At 51.0% G+C, this 19,223-nt stretch overlaps 1 protein-coding gene across 2 annotated transcripts in view; it reads right to left on the bottom strand.

Moving 5' to 3' along the window:
• Positions 1-19,223, bottom strand: part of IGSF3 (immunoglobulin superfamily member 3) — a 75,273-nt gene that overhangs the window by 12,199 nt on the left and 43,851 nt on the right. For both annotated transcript variants that reach the window (XM_074146284.1, XM_074146294.1), the window contains exon 5: positions 15,912-16,316. In XM_074146284.1, the coding sequence (XP_074002385.1) occupies positions 15,912-16,316 (405 nt within the window). The remainder of the gene's footprint in view (positions 1-15,911; positions 16,317-19,223) is intronic.

Below are 19,223 nucleotides of genomic sequence, written 5' to 3'. Positions count from 1 at the left end.
GGGGCAGCTTCACCTTTGGGCTGCAGGCTGGTTCTCTTGCTCATGCAGGGCAGAGATCCTCTGCCCACGCTCCGGCTAAGACACGGGAAGCTTTGTGGGACAACTCCCACTTCTGCTCTCCCACAGGGATGACCATCAGCCACCATTCACAGATATGCAAACTAATCTTGTTGGTTGGACTCGATGATCTCAAAGGTCCCATCCAACCAAAAATATTCTGTGATTCTGTGTGATTCTGTAATCCAAAAGGCTCATTTTGCATTTGGGAAAAGCAATTTAAAAGGGGGGGAAAAAAAATAAATCCTGAAGTTAGTGGGCCAGGGTGATGGCGATGGTAACGGTAGAATACAACACCAGGGAGTCCACCTCTTTCCATCCTGGTGGTAAGCCTGCTCCAGCACAAAGCAGCTCGCTCGATGCCCCATGCAGCTTGCCAGGTCATGTTTAAAGATGCCTGCCATGACATGGAAATGATTGTAGCTGGTGGTGCATGAGTGAGATTGCAAGAAAGACTGACACCCCAGGCACTGAGCCAGCCAAACCTCGCCTTCCTGACACGGGGGAAGCTCCCTTCCCCGGCTTGGGGATTTGCCTGGGAAGAGAGCCAGGAAATCATGATTCTACGATTCTATGAAAGGGCTCAGCCTTCAAATGCTGAGTTGATCCGGTGTGCCCCAGGAACTGGGGTTTCGGTGTGCCAGGGCAGGGCAGCTCCAGCACTCCCTCAAGCAGCGGAGGCGGTGGGCGCAGCAATGTGAACAGGCAGGGTTACATGGCATTTTCTGCTCCGCTGTCAAGAGGCCCATGTGCTCTTAACAGCCTCCCAAACATCTGCTTAGTGAGGGAAACAGGTGCATGTGTCTAGGTGAAGTTATCGTGCATATCATCTGCAAACCATAATCCTGTTGCCACAATGTCTCCTGGCTCCCTGGAGGGTGCCAGTAAAGAGGATATGATACCTTGATGTACTGTAATTGGCCCTACGTATGCTATTAAGGCTTTCAATTTACACTGGCAACAAGTCATGGTTACAACTCCCATATTTTTTTAAGCCAGCCTGGTCTCCCAGCCCCTGTGAAGCCATACAACCCATGTGAAGAAGGTGTGCAAGCGCTGGAACTCTGCAGTGATGCTCCGGCAGGAGGCCTGCAGGCAGCACTGGGACAGAAGACATCAGCTCTCTGATGGCACGGAGAGATGCTCTCCCACACCGCTGAGGGCATCCTGCCACATTTGCTGGAGGAGCTCCGGGAGGTTCAATGGGTGATGACTCGTGCTGGAGCCTGGCCAGGACATGGGGAATGTTATATGCCTCTTAGGATGCAGAGGTTGGCAAAGACACCAGGTGTCTGCAGCAAGCCCATACACTACTAGACACCTCACTTTACAGACTGTCCTCCAGCATCACAATCCCTTTGCACTAATTCCCAGCCTGAGGAAAATGTCCCCTCTCATTTGCAGGGACATGCATTATCTCAGGATACTTGTGGCACCCTCTGGTCCTCAAAGGTTGCATCTCTGGGCGGGGAGGCCAACTCAGACACACCTTACAACCACAACTGGCTATGACATGGGTAGGTGCTCTACAAGCTGATATATATGGTAGGGGTTTTCTACACACCATCAAGCAGGCAATCAGCCTCCTCAAGCTGGGCATGTGGTAAGCACAGTTATACAAATATTTGGGGGAAGGGCAAGCACTCATCAGAGGAGGAGGACAGAGGCAGTGACGTGATTCACAGCTTTTCTGCTGACTCGCTGCTATGGTGAAGCCTCTTGGCTCCCTCCCCTCTGTTTCCTAATCATCAAGCAGGGGTTACAACACTTACCTTTACCAAAGCACTTTGCAATCTGTACCTAAAAATGCTGTGATCAAAAGATGCTGTCTCAAGACTCCTTTCCTCATCTTCCCTTGTAGGCAGCAAGAAAATACAACAGCAGGACTTTACTTCCCACCTGGGAAGCACTATTACCTAGTGCTGGGAATGGCGATGTTTAACTGCAGCTGAAGATACGCTCCCCCCAAAAAAGCCCCATACAAAACCCCAGTGTGCTGCCCTTCAGTGAAGGAGGAGGGGGCCACTGGCTGGGGAAGGAGCCAGCTCCACATGACTCAGTGGCCATGGCACAGAAGGGTGCAGGACTATGGCCACCATGAGGCCAGAAAGTCCTCAGAGAGCCCTGTCGCCGTAGCGGGGAGGCGGTGTCCCACTTTGGAGGCTGATGCCCTCCGGGGAGAGCTCCTCCAGAAGATGCTCTTGCCTGGGGAGAACTGACGAAGTGTTGCAAAGTGTTTTCCTGGGGAATGTCCTACTTTTAAAAACATCCATCGGGATTTCCCTGTGCTGAAGTGGGGGCAGGCGGAGAGCAGAAACGAGGCCAACCCAACCCGAAACCAGCCCCAGTTTAACACCAGACATGGGGTTTAGCAGGCTGATCAGGACAGACCCTTTTCCAGGAGCATGGCCCCAAGGCAACTCTTCCTGGAAGAAACCCATCTCTCTCCAGCACCCTCAGGGTGCAACCCTGAAGGGCACCGGCCGGGCATTTGGCATAATGACCCCTCAGCCTGTGGTCACAACCCAGAGGTGCCTCATCATTCCCCTCGCTACAGCCAAGAAGCACTTGGTGCCCAAATTCTTGTCTGGGGATGTTTGCCTTGGATTCAAGGGACCCATGTGCAGGTCACTGCCCTGCCACAGGCTTAGACATGCACTAATGCTCAGCCCTCTGCCAGCCCTTCTCCCTTCCACAGGCAGAGCTGAAGAGCCTCCTCCACCTCCACACACATTGCAAGGACACCCATGTTAATGCCCGTGGGAATCTGGGGCAACAGGAATCAAGCAAGTACACGCCAGCCTTCTGGCTCAGCATGGCGAGGGGTGGGTGACTCACATCTACTAGGTTAGCTGAAAGCAAACCAATGTTCAAAAGGGTAAGACGTGAGAGCCCTTTCAGAGAAGGGACATCAGAGGAAAGGCATTCACAGAAGGGAAGATGAGACACTCCTAGGAGGACCTTGCTCATTAGGCTTAACCGTGGCACAGAAATCACAGCACAGACAAAGGCTTCCAGCGCCGGGGCAGCCTCCCCAGAGATGGCAGGAACATGGCAGCACAGCTCCTGACTCCTGTTATTCTCTTTTAACAGAACACAATTCCTCCTGAAACTGGATTAGCGAGGTTGCAAATTGTGTTAGCCAACATGGGAGGCTGCTGGCGCAACAGCAGCAGGAGAAAGGGAAATAGCATTAGACTTTGCCTGCCATTATTACTGCCATTATTAACTTGTCACTTTACTGTAGTGTTCCTATAACAATGAATTATTGCCTGCAAACAGGCTGACATGATTGAATTACTGGGAGAGCAGCTCCATGGGAAGGAGAGACAACGTTAACCCTTTCCTGAGGAAGGCTCAGCTGCTGCCCCCTCCCACGTGGGCAGACAAAAGAGGTGAGGCTTCAACTTTGAACACCATCTTGACCTTCAGCAGTGCTGGTTTCAGAGCAATGCCAAAAGTTTCTATGATCCCCAAACCGCTCAAGTCCTGGTTGCAGGTGGGCTGCTCTGGGTTGGACATACAAACAGAGCAGAATATATGTCTCTCTGCAGCAGCAATAAAGAGCCACAGCTGGAGCTCTCCTACCTTTGCAAGTCCTCCTGCAACCTCTCTAGTCTACTAACTAACATGCTTTTGCACGCTGCTTCTTTCTCATATAGAGAAGATTGGTCCCTGGACAAGCCACCAAATGGACTTGACTGCTCCTCTAGATGGATGTGGGTCACCTTTTTGTCCCCTCCCCCCTTGCAGGGTCAGTACTGTCTGCCTGCAGTCAGACAGGCTGTTAATCCCAGTCTGCTCTCCCCTGCCCAACTCCCCTGGAGAGACAGTGCGATGGCCCTTCCGCAGAGGGCTGTGCCAGAGCAAAGCCCCCACGCAGACTGGGAAGCAGCAGGCATGCCTTCACCCACCCAGGCCATGCCCCTTGGCATCACCTAAATGTTACCCCAACTCCCCTGGAGTTTGAGAGGCGTGAGCCTCTCTGCCTTTGGTCTCTTCCTCCCTACACGTACTGCTCATGTTTTGCCCAAAATCAGCTACATGACACTTCTCTCCCAAATTTATAGTTGCTTATATGAATGCCGCAAATAATGCTTCCTGCAGCACGGACTGGTGGGTACTCCCAGCCCTAGGAGCAACCCTAGGAGCTGGCTGTGACCCACCTCCCGTCCGGGACAGAAAGAGGCTGGGAATAAACCACTAAGTGATCCATGATTCAATATGTTCAGCAAGTTGCCACAAAGTCCACAGCCCAGCAAGCGCAGACGTTCCCCCACCTCACGGCCTGCTGCTGCAGCAAGATGAGCCGAGTATTTAAGTACTGTGTACATCCACGCTGACTGTCATCCATTCCAAAAGCCCAGCCCAAAACAGCCCCAAGCACAGGCACGTGCCCTGAAGCACACTGTACTGCTATACCTTGGGAAAGTGGAGCTCGATGCACTCAAAATGCTGCCGGTGGGTGCTGTGGCAACGCAGAATGGGCATCTCCCCTCGTGCCCCATGGTGGACCTGCTTGCATCAGATGCTCTGCTGTACCCACACCAGCTTCAGCCCCACAGAAGGTGAGCACCGCATCAGCCAAACCTACCGACAAGCGGCCCGATGTCCCCCTTCTCTTCAAAAGCAGCATAGTCAGATGGCTGGCCTACCGAACACATAGGCTGTGGGTCAAGTCCCTCACCGCACACCACATGCTGTGGTGCAAAGACTGCAGGCAGTGACAAGGACATCTGCTCAGCCTGGGATTACCAGCCATGTCACACTAGAGCCAGTGGAGCAGCTAACAAACTAGCAGGTAACCAAGCGGGGCCTCAGGGAAGCGTACATATGTGACCCACAAAGTCTCTTTAAGACCCAGAAGCCATACATCTGCAAGCATATACAGAGAAGGCTGTATGCATAGCCGCAGGGATGGAGAAAGCTGGGAAGCCCACAGCCCCCAAGTCTGGCCACAGCTAACCCAGAGACCACCAGCTGGGACATGCTGCTGGCCTGGGAAATGCAAGAGCCTCCCCAAGAAGCAGAAGCTAAGTCTCTCTGAAGGACAGGAAGGACTCAAGACCAATTTAAGAAATTAACAAATATACCTCAAAGCAAAACGCCTCCCAAACTTAAATCCAGAAATCTTCCTGCCAAACCCTGAAATGAATGTAAAAGTTCTGCAGGAGAGAGAGGAGGGGAAGGAGGAATAAAAGATTCCCAGCATGAGTTGTGCCTGCTGTCAGAAAACAATACACGGCTCACTGATCACTTGTAAATTAAAATATGGAGATAGGATCACTGGAACATAAATTCAGTACCAAGCTACAGCCACGGAGGATAAAGAAAAAAAAAAACCAACATACTGAGATATTTAATCAACCCCTCATCAGAAAGATTTCAAACAAAGGAGCGCTCCGTCAATTAGGAAAAAAAGTAATTAAACACACCCAAAGAGCAAGTTGTAACACATACAGCAGTACCACACACAAACTCCCATGCCATTCTGGAGGCTGCCCATTGATGGCCGAATTTCCTCCCAGGGTGTCAGAAAAATACTTGAGAAGCTTGTGAAGATGCACGCTTGGAGTACAACTGCACCCTGTAGCACATGGCTGACTTTTGCATGTACTGTATTTAACCTGAGCATTTTCAGTGGCTACTGCTGAAAAGCTGGCTGCTACACAGAGAGAGCTGAGCTGCTGAGGGTGGTATGAAATGCCATCTTCTCGCCATCCAGAGAGCCAGCTCACCAGACAGACCTCAGGCAGGATCACGAGATCTTTTGGATGCTGCCCGCACCAGCCCTGCCAGCACCAAGGTTGTCAGTGCTGCCCTCTGTGTGAAGATAACACCCCCTGAGTAGGACCCAACTGAATCCATCCAAGAACTTGCTCCCTCCACTCACTTTTGACTATTCCTTTCCGCTGGGTTAATTTTCCACAGATTTAGTAAACTGAGCTGGCACGCAGCGGGACTGATGCTGGCACAAGGAATGGGACAGACCATGCAGCCAGCAGCATGCATCAATGATGAGGATCATCTTCTGCTGCTCAACGAAGTGCTAGATCAGCTCCACCTGCACCCTAAATGCTCATGCTGCTGCTGCCTCCATAAATTAACTGGTGAGCCCATCTACTGTGTGGAAGAACAACCAAGCAAACTGAGCCATCTGTCATTTCCCAAGAAGTTGATTTCTTGGACTTCTTAAGGATAGAAGAAGTATTACAGCAGGATGGGCTACACGTCCACCATATTCTGGACTCCCTGCTTCTCTGTTACATGGGACAGAGAAAACTGTAGGAATTTTCTTCAATACCATCCCAAATTCCTATTTAAGCAAGTAAGATGGCTCTGGGAGTCAACTTTTATGTATGTTAAGATAAAAGATCCTGAGCCATAGGCTCAGCATGTCCAGAGCCTGCCGTATCACAGTAAGGAAGCAGACTGCAGGTTCAGGAAACCCAGAAATTAAGTCTTTGACTAATGTCAGAACAGGTAGAAATCCCAAAATAATTGTCCCCTTATGAATCAAAGTTCTGGAAAAGCATTCAGATAAAAATTGCCCTTGTTTATTCTGCTGACATGGAGGTATTGATTTCAAAAGGTAAAATTGCCATGCGAAGAAATGGCTGACTTTATTTTACTGAAGCTGCTTCCTTTACATGGGCATTGCTGCATGACCTGACTGTCACACTGAAGAGCAAAGCCACTGTATCTGGCCAGCTGTGTCCCACACCAGCAGAAGACACCCCCAGACCATCAGTTGAACCAACACTCATGAAGGCCAGAAGCAGGGTATTACAGTACTCGGGGCTGGGCCACCTCTCTGCCTGGCTGTTCAGCACTGTTCTTCTCAAAACAGGACACAACCTCCTTGTGCAAAGGACTGATGGGGAATACGTAGTTTCTCATCTGATGAGAAGCATCCCACGTGATAAAGAAGCTAGAAAAATGGTAGAGGTCCCATGCCCAAGGATGGACAGCTAAAGCTGCTGCTCCAGCACGCTGGGAAGGATGCCTGGCTGGTACCATTCTGACTGGAGGGCTGAGAATGCAGCAAGAGAAAAATTCACGGAATCACGGAATTGTCAGAGTTGGAAGGGACCTTCTAGAGATCATCTAGTCCAACTCACCTGCTAAAGCAGGATTTCCTATAGCACATTACTCAGGACTGCATCAAGGCGGGTCTTGAAGATCTCCAGAGAAGGGGACTCCACACCCTCCCTGGCCAGCCTGCTCCAGGGCTCTGTCACCCTCACTGTAAAGAAGTTCTTCCTCATATTTGAATGGAACTTCCTATGTTCCAGCTTGTGCCCATTACCCTTCGTCCTATCGCTGGGAACCACTGAAAAGAGTCTGGCTCCATCATCCTTCAACCCACCCTTTAGGCACTTGTAAACATAGATAAGGTCTCCCCTCAGCCTTCTCTTCTCCAGGCTAAAGAGCCCCAGCTCTTTGAGCCTTTCCTCGTAAGGAAGGTGCTCTAATCCCTTAATCATCTTAGTTGCCCTACGATTGGGCTGCTGCAGCACCAAGCCTGCTTGCCCAAAGGCCACTCACCTTGTGGAGACCAGTGGGGCAGCTGAGGGGCTGGGGCTGCATGCACGGACCGGGAAAGGAGAACGGTGGTCAACACCTGGCTGGAAACCCACTCACCACCAGTGCTCCCTCTCCTCCAAGGGCTGCCCCTGCTGACTCTGCTTTTGAAGCCTTCAAGGACATGAGGGAGGCCCAGAGCTTTAGAGCTGGATAGCGTCTACGTACTGTTCGCTGCAGAGTATTTTAGTCCAAGGAGAGCTAACAGAGAATCGATGAGAAGTTAAAGTGTGTGGAGAGAAGACATTCAAGACAACATCAAAGTAGTTGCATGCACACAGACTGCAAACAGGCTGACACCATGGTTCTGTCTACGCACGCTGCAAATGGGAGTGGAAAACTGCTCAGGAGGTATCAAAGAGAGAAGCAGAGAGTGCTTTGAAATCAAAGTGAAAAAATTGCTCCTAAAAAAGTAACCATGAAGAGAGTTAATTTGAACAGAGCAGCGTATTCTGAACACAGCCCAGGTCTCCTGGCTTTGTCAGTCTTGTTAGGGGGCTGAAAAGCAAGACTGCCCGCAGTAAATCGATGGGCACACACTGCGGGTTAGGGTCCCACTAGGTGCAAGGATGCAGTCCTGCTCCCTTCACCTTCATGAAATGCATCTGAGATGCTTCACACATGTAAAATGCAGCTTCTCAGGTTATGCCCTTGGGTGCATTTTCCAGGCTAAAGCCCCAGGGGAGGCCCCAAACATAACCGACTGCAATCAGCTCAACACGCTTGGCTCTGACAGAAACATTTCACAGGCAAACCTGCAGAGGAGCCAAGTATCACTGCTCCCAGACGGGAAACCAAAGGCAGGGGGAGGTGAAACACAGCTCTGACCCTGCAAAGCCAGTGTCAGCATCCCCCAGCACGGGGTAAGGAATGCTGCAGTGCATCCAGCACGAGCTCCCTCCCCTGCTGCTCCCTCTGATGGGCTTGTTTAGACTTGGGGGATCTTTTGTGGGATCAAGATGGCATTTGCTCTGGGTGCTTCGGTTGTACTGACACCAATGTAACCTCATGCCAACGAGTGACCTGCGTTGGGACAGATTTGCCTGGCTGAGTGATGCGGTGGAGCATGACTCTGACACCCCTTAAGTGCAAAATCACAGCTGGTTTGATAAGGCCAGCCAGGAAGCACCCCGCTTGGAGAGGGGCAGGGAGAGCATGCTCATGTGGATGCGTACCCACAGACAAAACCCCACCTCAAATCTGTGTTCACAAACCAGTGCCCCAACACTAGAGGGTATATTATGCACCAGAGCAGCAGCAAGAAGAGGAGGCTCTCAGGTGTGTGTGACAGTGATGGGACATGAAGAAGATGGGGGACAGGGATGTTGAGAGTAGGGTGTGATAGCTAAGTGTGGAGAAAAAGCACCCCAGGGTGCCAGCCTGGAATAAATAACTGTGCCAAGGAGGTGGCAGCAAGTCTAAGTGGGGAAGCTGTCTCAGAGGACATGGTAAGTGTGGGGACAGAGCTCCTCAGGGCAAACGTGCAGGGGTAGGAGACTACCAGGGGTACAGGGTGGAAGAATCAAACCCACCTGTGCTACCTGGAAAAGAAAAAGGGCTCCAGCTGGGTCGCTAATGCAGATCTATGCAAGTGGACAGCCCTGGGTCACACAACACTGAACCCCTTAATTTTGTCTGTTCAGTGTGCTGGAAGCTGATAGGAAAGAGCAGCAGCTCTGAGGGAGAACAGCAGGTCTTATCTCACTGGTGGTGAAAGGAAAGGAGCAAGTCCCTGAGCACCCAGGGGAGAGAACACTCTGTGCTGCAGTTGCAACTGCTGATGAACAGTCTCCTGTCTCTCCTGAGCACTTCTTGAACTCCTTCATCACTCAAGCAAGAGTACAACTATTTGCCAGATGGAGCAGGTGGCTGTAAAGCAGGGAAGCGGTGCTATTCTACAGAGCAAAACCACTCTGCGATCAAGCAAGCAGCAAACTTAAATTTCCAGACTTCACTTCTGTAAGGAAGTTTCCAGCTCATTAGCTTTCCTTGTTTAACTTTATTGCTGGATGCTGCCAGCAGCAAAAAGTGTCAGGTTTTTAAGCAGGCACTTTGTGGCCCTTGAAAACACTTGTTTGAGCCTCCATTCAAGAGTCTGGTCACCCATCGTAGAAAAGGCATCTTTCATATCCTTCTATGAGAGTATTCCTCCCATGCAGACTTTACTAAGAAATGAGATGGAAGAAAGGCATTAACACTAATATCTGATTTTCATTTGTTAGGGAAAGCCTCTTCTTATACGCCACAAGTGTCTTCGCAATTGTTTGAAAATCAGTCCTCCTCTCCCAGCACTAAGCGTGCCATAAAGAAACCTGTTTTTTTACTTCTCTGCCTCATCCACTCCTCATCCTCCCAGCACCCCCAGCCTTCATGGTCACAACCAGCCCCTGCTTGGCCACTATTGAGTCTTCAGAGGGAAGGACAAGCAGGATATTGAGCAGTCTCTCTGCGGCTGCAGGGATGGGCTTGGACAAAGAGGGAAAGGTCCTCTGCTCTCTGCTCCTTAGGTTTCTCTGGCCACCACTAGCCCAATGCAGCCAGGCTGCTTTCGCGTGGATAGCAGCGGAACACTCTGCACCCACCTGGGGCACAGGTTTTCAGGGGAAGCACAGCTCTGGCTCACCCCACTCTCAAACTGAGGTTCAGGCACAAGCCTCCCCCAGCTTCTCCAAGGCCAGCCTGAGAAGCCTCACCCTCCCCTTCCACAACTGTTTCAATTTGACAGCTCCTAATAAACCAAACTTTACGAAGCAGCCCCTGGAGAGCTCCTGGAAGCTAATTAATGCTCTAATGAAGAGCTTGACTGCCTTGTTTGCTCGACGGCTCCCAGGTCAATCAATCTGCCGTAGCCCGGCTTGCAAAAAAGCAGCGAGGAGCCCAGCACCCCTGGCGTCTGCTTGGTTATCATCCCCCGCCACCCCTCCTCATCCCTCCTCCTACGTTCATTACTGTCAAAAACCGGGCAGCAAGAAGGCAGATTTATAGAGGCGATTGCAGCTTCTCCCCATACGCCTGCTCCAGGATTAGTCACGAAGGAACTGGTCGAGGGACGACGCAAGGACAGAGGGATGGGAAGAGCACAGAGGCAAGGGGAGGTGAGTGCCCAGCAGGTCAGTATGGACAGGTCTGTGCCTGAGTACGAAAGGAGCGCTCAGGAGGAAATAGCCACAACCTCCTGCTTGCATGGAAGCCCTGCTTTTTTATTCTGCTTTTGCCAGAGAGACTCCCCAGCGCTCAGACCCCAGGCCCTCTCAAATCTCTGCCGAATCACCCCCTTGCTTGTGCTGTAGGGGAAAGATAAGTGTGGTAATGCACACAAGGACAATGGCAATCTAATAAAACAGCACAAATCTGATCAACCCTCCTTGCCAAAAGAGATGTCCTAGCCTGCCCGGATTGCAACACAGTCCCCATCACACACTGTGCCGCCAGAGACTGTCTGCTGCCCTTGTCTGAGTCCCACAGACCGCACAGACGCACGCTGCTCCCAGACAGCACCTCCTCTCTCAGCCGCTCCATCCCTGAAAACCTGGCAGGGAGAAGCAAGATCCAAGCAGGAGCCAGGAACAGAGCCTGCCTGACAGCCCTCGGGTCTCCCCTTGATCCACATGCATCTACCACCTTCCTCCCTCAGGTAGGATCTCAAGCCCAGGCACCGTTCCCCCTCCATGCTGCATGAGGAAGGGGGCAGAGAGCAGTGAGAGGGTACTGCTCAGCTGGCATCCTCACACCGACAGCTCATCCCGAACCCAACACTTCCAGGGTCACCTGGATTCAAAAGGAACCACCTGCACCTCTGCCTCCCCTAAAACCTGAGAAATCAGCAAGTGCCGGGGAGTCACCACAGCTGCCACCTCCAAGGACAGGACACATCTGTCCTGACTGATAAAGCTTGCATGGAGGATGCTCTTCTCCAACTGGAAAGGGCAAGGCAACGTCTCTAGAAGGGAAAGGGGTGGGGAGCCCTTGGGTCAAGCCTCAGCTTTCAGGGATGAAAGAACCGGGCTTTCAGAGGCAGGCCAGATTTTGCAGTGGAAGGAGAGCCCCAAACACAAGGACATGGGTGGGAAGAAATCTCCACCCCTGCATTTGGGGCTCGCTCCAAGCTCAGCCCTCACTCCTGTGCATGGTCTCCTGCCAGCTTTGGCTCTGGGGAAGCAGCTGGCGTGATCCGAGTCGTACTTTCATTGTTCCTCCTCCTCTGCTGCAACATGAGCTCACCAAGAAAGAAATAACAGGCAGGCTCAAGAGATGGAAGTAAAAAGGCGAGCACTGTGTTGTAAGGACACGAAACAGCCACAGGTGATCTAGCCAGTCTGGTCCACAATGCTGCCTGACAGATCCCCTCACCAGCCTGGATTTCTGCCCCAGCCTACTGAAGTTAAAAACCAGTATTCAACCCTCAGGTCTCTCTCTCAGCAAAGCACACACAAGCTACTTGGGGCTGTGTGCTCCTACCTGTGCACAACCTTCCCTCTCCTTTGCAACCCAAGGTGTGCTGGCTTGCATGACACTGAGGAACAGGCCATGAAAGGGAGCTTCAGATCCTACTGCTGCTGGTGGTGAGTTTTCACACACCAGCAAGTGATGAACACCACACCCTCGTGATCCCTAAATTCTTAGAAGCTCTCACACATACCAATAGGCATAGGCTCTCACACATACCATAGGCACCAATACAGGTTAGGTGTGGACCTGCTGGAGTCAAGTTCTGAAGAGAAAGATCTGGGGGTCCTGGTAGACAGAAAAATGACAATGAGCAAGCAGTGTGCTCTTGTGGCCAGGAAGGCCAATGCAATCCTGGGCTGCATAGGGAAAAGTGTGGCTAGTAGGTCGAGGGAAGTCATTCTCCCCCTCTACTCTGCACTGCTGAGGCCACAACTGGAATACTGCATCCAGTTCTGGGCTCCCCAATTCAAGAGGGATAGGGAACTACTGAAAAGAGTCCAGCGAAGGGCAACAAGGATGATTCAAGGATTGGAGCATCTCCCTTATGAAGAAAGGCTGAGAGAGCTGGGACTCTTTAGCCTGGAGAAGAGAAGGCTGAGGGGAGACCTTATCAATGTTTATAAGTATCTGAAGGGTGGGTTGAAGGAGGAGGGAGCCAGGCTCTTTTCAGTGGTTGCCAGGGAGAGGACGAGGGGCAACGGGCACAAGTTGGAACATAGGAGGTTCCACTCAAATACGAGAAGAAACTTCTTCACGGTGAGGGTGGCAGAGCCCTGGAACAGGCTGCCCAGGGAGGTTGTGGAGTCCCCGTCTCTGGAGATTTTCAAGACCCGCCTGGATGCAGTCCTGAGTAACATGCTCTGACATGCTCTGGGCAATCCTGCTTCGGCAGGGGAGTTGGACTAGATGATCCTTATGGTCCCTTCCAACTCTAAAAAAATTCAGTGAAATACAGCCAGTACCCTTTATAGGGCTTTTCCTCACGCTGCCAGTCCTTATAACGGCTTCATGCCCAAGGGGCCAGGAACGTCACACTCAGAGACCAAATCTGGCTCCAGATGCCACGCAGGACACTTGTGCCATCCTGCCTATAGACTTTGTATTCAGAACTGGGTTAATGCTGCCAATTGCCTGCCTTATTCACTCCCTCTTTCAGGAGCTGTGTTTTGTTTTTTAAATACTGCTTGTTTCTTCTCAGGAGTAGGAAGGGAATAGAGTGTTTCAAGCTGCTGGTTTTTCCTCAACATTACCTGTTGGCCATGAGACAAGGAACAGGAGAAATTACCTTGCAGTCCCATTAATACATGTAATCCAAAACCAGTGCTGCCACCTCTGCAGTTACCACTGCAAGAATGCCAAGGAGAGAAAGCCTGAGCACTGAAACAGCAAACCGACACACCAGGAGAGGTTCCAGCACCCTCTCCCTTGAGGATGTGGCATTTTACAAAATGAAGAGATGAATGAAGCAATCAGGCAGCCACTATTTTACTTTTCTCACCTGAACACACTTTAAAGGCTGACATGTATCGATTGCCACATCTGCACCTGGAACCTGTCAAATAGAAAGGTCACCCTGACAAACAGGGAGCAGAGGTTTAAGAGGAAACTAGAATCCCAGCATTAACGTGCAATCTGGAAACACACATTGGCTCAGTTTGACAAAAGACCTTCTTTACGGTGTCCCTCAGTGGATCAGTAGCGCAGATAGTTTACCCCAAATGCACTGGCGTAGGGGTCAAGGCAGGAGCTAGTGGCAAAGGAAGAAGGAAAGCATCCAATAGCAGCTAGAAATTATGCCAGATTAAGGTGACTACAGAGCTACAGACTTAGACTGACAGTGCTCTCAGGTGTTCAGTCTCTCAGAGGTTCTGAATGACACCTATTGAAGAAACCTTGGATATTAATCTGAAAACCAGCACCTGCTTCATCAGCATAGGTCTGACTATGGGGCCACTAGGACACTCATTCAGAGGTGACTGAGGAAGGCGCCTCCCACATTGTCCTGGATCCTCTCTGGAAATTATCCAGCCAAAGACCCAGGAACAACATGACATGACCCTCTGCAGCTTGCAAAACCAGAGGGTAACACAGCAGTCACTGGTATGAAAACCAGCATTGCACTCATGGAGAACATCAACCACCCGCTCTCAGAGGCGGCTGGGACACGGAAACAAAACACAGAGAGAGAGCAAGCATGGAGCTGGGGATGCTCTGAGGAGCCTCCCTCTTCTCCTCCATCCTCTTGCAGGCCATAAAACCACAAACATTATGCAAGGCTCATTGGACTGACAGCTATGATTTGTGCAGCAGTAGTTTGTTGAGCAGCAGGAAGATTCGCGAGAGGTAAAAAACACAGAGACCTAGATGACTTGTTCTGTTAAGGCATCACTTGATGGTTACTGCTCCAGTAAAGAAGAACCAGCTGCCAGAGCACAGTTTAAACATCCTATAAATGTCCTTCTGGCCAGTCTGAGCTGTGACACAGAGGCTGTTTTCTGGAAGCTGTTATCAAGGATTTCTCCTTCTCTGTCTCACACACATATGCATGAACAGAGATGTGCCATGAAGAAGCATATTACTCCAGGGACCATATCCAGTCAACGCTGTTTCCTAGGGAAATAAGCTAAAATGATGAACATCACCAACCTGACCTTGCAAGCAGTAAAACATGTATTACAAGGCAGAATAATCAAGATAAATGGAGAAGATTAACCTGGAGATGAGGGCAATGTAGGAGGGAGGGAAGAAAGAGGATGGAACGCTTATGAGGCGCCTGGAGCTTGCAGCATCCCCTGACTTTTCCAAAGTCATACTAAGGGTTGGGGAAGGTGGAGGAGAATATGAGAAGGGCCACTGAGGTGAAAAACCCAAAGCCAGAAGACAGACCCTACGAAGGAGTCCATCCGCATGGGATCACAAAGGGAGGACTGACCATGCTGCAAGGACCTGAGCCAAGAGTCATGAAGGTGCCAAAAGCTTCCCTCCACACATCAACTCCAGCCCCAAGGCCAAGACAGCAATAAACTGTTCAGCTCAGCAGTGAGCCGAGAACCTGCCAAGAGCTGCCCTGACCACGTACCTTTGCACCCTTCATGAAGAAGGCACCACCAAAATATCAGTGATAAGGCCTACAGAAGACACCTAACTCTCTCCACCAGCTGTACATGGAGCATAAGCACCTTGTAGGTTTTCTGACTCTCCCTGCCAAGTCAGGTGACTGCTGCCTAGCTGTCGCACACTCCGCATGGGCACCCATGGCCTTGGTGACTTCCAGCTGGAAAGGGCTCAGTTTCTACTGGGGATGAAAGTCAGGCTCTTTGATCACTAGCTGATTTTGAAGATGCCTCCAGCAGAGTGAGAAGTGCAGCCAGTGACTAGACAAGAGCTCCAGCGTCTCACCTATGGCATGTATGCACATGCAGGCTTTGGTGGGAGCATCACTCTTCTTTCATCCTGTTTGCCCTGTCCCTCTCCTTTTTTAACCCAGGTTAGTCTGCTCTGATGAATGGAGGTGGCAACCTGAAAGACATCTCCATCTCACAAGAACAGCCCAGAGACTGGACTGCAGTCACCTCACCTCCCAGAAGATAAACTCATGAACAGTACACAAGGAGCAAATAGAGGACCTAGCTCCCCAGAGGTGGATAAAGGGGCTCCAAAATATCCATGGCCGAAGAGCCAAGCAGTCCCACCTCAGCTATGCACACGTGTGAAACATCAGCTGTAGCCACGAGAATGGTCCTTGCTCTGGAGAAACCACTGCAGCACTGGTACATACCCCGTCCCCACCCCAGCCCCTCTCATATGCTCTTGGCACTCACCTGGCCGCAGGACCCTGATTTCCAGCAGGTTGGAGGTCCTGTCCGCCAGTCGCGTCCAGCTGCTATTGTAGTTCTTCCTCCAAAGCTCGGCCACGCACTGGTACTTGCCGGCCTCCGTGTCACTCGCCCTGCTGATGCTCAGGCGCACGTTGTTGCTGGACTCAGCTTTCTCAATGGCAGTGCGGGTCCGGAAACCCGCGTACCTGTCGCCCCACTGGACCCCGCCATCACGTGTGAAGGTGACCAGGTCATGAAACTCAGTGCTGCCCGCCGGCTGGAAACGCCATGTTACCGACACTGGTACCCATGATGGGTAGTGGGGCTTGATGATGCACTGGAGGTCAAAGGACTCATTGTAGGTCACCCCAGGGGTGCGGGAGATAGCTGTGACAGCAAAGCCAGCCTCTGCAGAAAGAGAAAAAAGGGTGTTGAGAGACACCTGCCTAACGAGGCCCTGGTGTTAGCATGCAAAAGCTAGAGCACGGTCATCCAGTTGTGGGCCTGGAATAACCAGCCACTCGCACTGTGTTGGCTCCTTGCTCGCAATTGCAAAGTGGCAGGAACAGCAGCGGCAAAAAGACACTTCAGTGCCTGCGTAGCGGTGACCACCTGCGTGAGCACTGGCAGCAGGACTGCACTCCGTTTCTGCCCAGAGGAACAAGCTCCCCTGAGACCCAGGGGACGAGCAGTCAGCCTCTGCACGCTGCCAAAGCTCCGTACAGGAATGCAGCAGCGATGTGGCAAGGGAGCAGTGATGGGCAGAGCAGCTGCCCAGAGCCAGCCTGACCACTCGCAGACCCCACGATCCACATCCACCTCTTGGGCAGGAGGTCCCCAACCTGACCCCCACCCCAGGTATGTGGCTGGTTGTTGCAGGTGAAAGAAAGATGAGGAAAGCGAGAAGTAGCAGCCTTAGTTCATGCATCGGAGAGGTGGCAGTAGTTACGAAATCCCAGGATGGAGGCAACTGAAAGAGAGAGAAGCTGGTTGCTCCTGTTCTTCACACAGCACGGATTATGTTCTCTTCCAGATCACAGCCCCAGGACGGCTTTATGCAGTTATCCTCACACGTCCACCACTCTGCAAGCCAGTCAATACATTTTGACTTGTCTACTCCCACCACTTTGTTTATTTAGGGGAGTTTCCAGCAGTCGATTAGTAATTTGAAGATAACATATTCCCTGTTGTCTGGCTTACATTTTGGGTCAGAGTATTTCCATTGCTTATTTGTTGCAGAGAGAAATATTTTCTTCTCTTCAAACCAGTTCAGCGCAGCCAGCAGATTTAGCAGGGACCTTGTTTTCTACTGGCAACATCCCCAAGAAGCACTCCCTTCCCGAGAGGCTCTGTGGGGTGTCCCACACCAGGCGCCCGCTCTCTTGCCTCCCCCTGCAGCGCCGGCTGTCGTGGCACCCGGCACAGCCACCGCCGCAGGTGAGAGCCCTGCCAGTGCCCAGGAGAAACAGGAACATCTTCTGGATCAGTGCAGAGCTTCAGCCCACCACCGGCTTGAAATTACAGTTTGAGAGGTGAGCCGGGAGCTCACCGCAACCCACAGAGCTGCTGCCACGGGCCAGACTGGCCTCAGCATAGACACCACTGTATCTGCATGCTTCCAGCACGTGCCTCCACAGCCCCACAGCGTCACCATGCCAGAGCTGTGAGACATGTAATTACTGAGAAAACAGGTCAATCTTTGGGATTAAAGCCTCTTGCCATCTTCAGTGATTACCCAGGAGAGGAGAATGAGACCCAGGCTGTCTCCCTTGCCGGACTGCTGCATCTCATCCCCATGTAACCCCTTCCCTTCAGGCCCTGCAACAGCCCTTCTGCCCCAGCAAGTGTGTTACCAGGCCCAGCTCAGAGCACCGATGAGCTAGCGATGGCCCTCGAAAGTCAACCTAATTTCATCAAGATCAGCTGACTTCATTAAGTTTAATCTCCAGTTGGGAGATGGACAAGGAAGCTTCATGAAGGTACTTCTCTTGACTGCCATGCGAAAGGCAGGTGTGTTTCTCAGGTCCTCAACTCAATCAACACCCTTGTGGCACTTAGGTTAACACACAAAGGCCCTTCTTCCTTTGGGACTTGTAGGAAAGGAGAGAAGCCACACGTAAAAGCGGGCAGATTTTCTGCAAGATCTTCCTACAAGAATACAGCAGCCCCACCTCACCCTGCCTGCCCCTCCTTCCCCAGCCAGCCAGTGACTGAAATCCCTGCCGGGCACTTGAGATCCTCAGAAGTTCAGGGACATCTGGTCTCATCTGACAGCACATCTCTCTTCTGGCTATTGCTGCTGAACCACCCTGTAGATAGATTTATGTGTTTGAACATCATCTGTGCTGGTTCAGCTAAAGAGTTTTTTACCCTGGCAGGCTGGCAAACGATTAGACCTTAACTTGAAATGTGAGTGTCACTAAATTTACTGCATTTTTTTTACTAGCAATTTCTGTAGCCATAAACCTCTCTTGCTCTTTCATAGCACCTTCCATTTGAGTTTCTCAGGACGCTTCAAAAACATGACGCTGAACAAAAAAATATCAGATTCAGCAGCAACAAAACAATACTCAATATTTTCTCCACTAAATTTTCATGAGCTACTTATGCTTTGCTAGTTATAGGAAGAGGACCTGGGAACTTCTTAGGACTTGGCAGAACGTGCTCAAAAGCTGGCAATTTCTCTGGGACAAGGAGCAGAGGAGGGACACTACCTTTCCATCACATCTTCTGGAACTGATAGGCAATTCCAAGCATCTTAAATTTTGACAAAAGTAAAAGTGATACATTTTAAAATCTCAGCACTTAATGTCAACACTTCTACAAGTGGCAGAGTAAAGAGAAGGGCTGCTACGTGGACTTACAGCAGGCCAAATGCGGCTGACCTGATGAGGAAGAGGCTGTTGAAACAAGATCTGCCTGTAGTTCGTTACAAACTAACGTCCCTACCTGTTTTTGGAAGCTATATAGCAAAGACTTCCAGTGCCAGACAGAACTGCCTCTGAAAGAAGGTCAAAAGTGAAGGGGAGGAAAGGAGGAAAAAAGCAAGATTTTAGTCAGAACATGATACAACTTTGAAGTCTGGTCTCTCACACATCTTGCCAAAGCTTAAGATTAATGCTGCAGAGAACCAAAAAAAAAACCCAAAAAATTCCTATCTCAACCTTTCAACAGAGTTCCGCAATTGTTTATAGGCCTGGCATTCTGCAAATCAGTGGCCTCATAGGAGCAGTCATCCCTTCTTCAGTCACCTGCAGAGCACTTGAATGCCCTTTCCTAAACTGATGGTGTTTCACTGTGCTTGAAATGGAGGAG

Source organism: Numenius arquata, chromosome 1 (assembly GCF_964106895.1).
Source record: "Numenius arquata chromosome 1, bNumArq3.hap1.1, whole genome shotgun sequence".
Classification (NCBI taxonomy): domain Eukaryota; kingdom Metazoa; phylum Chordata; class Aves; order Charadriiformes; family Scolopacidae; genus Numenius; species Numenius arquata.
The sequence above is the reverse complement of the archived record's forward strand: the minus strand, read 5'-3'. Positions and strand labels throughout refer to the sequence as shown.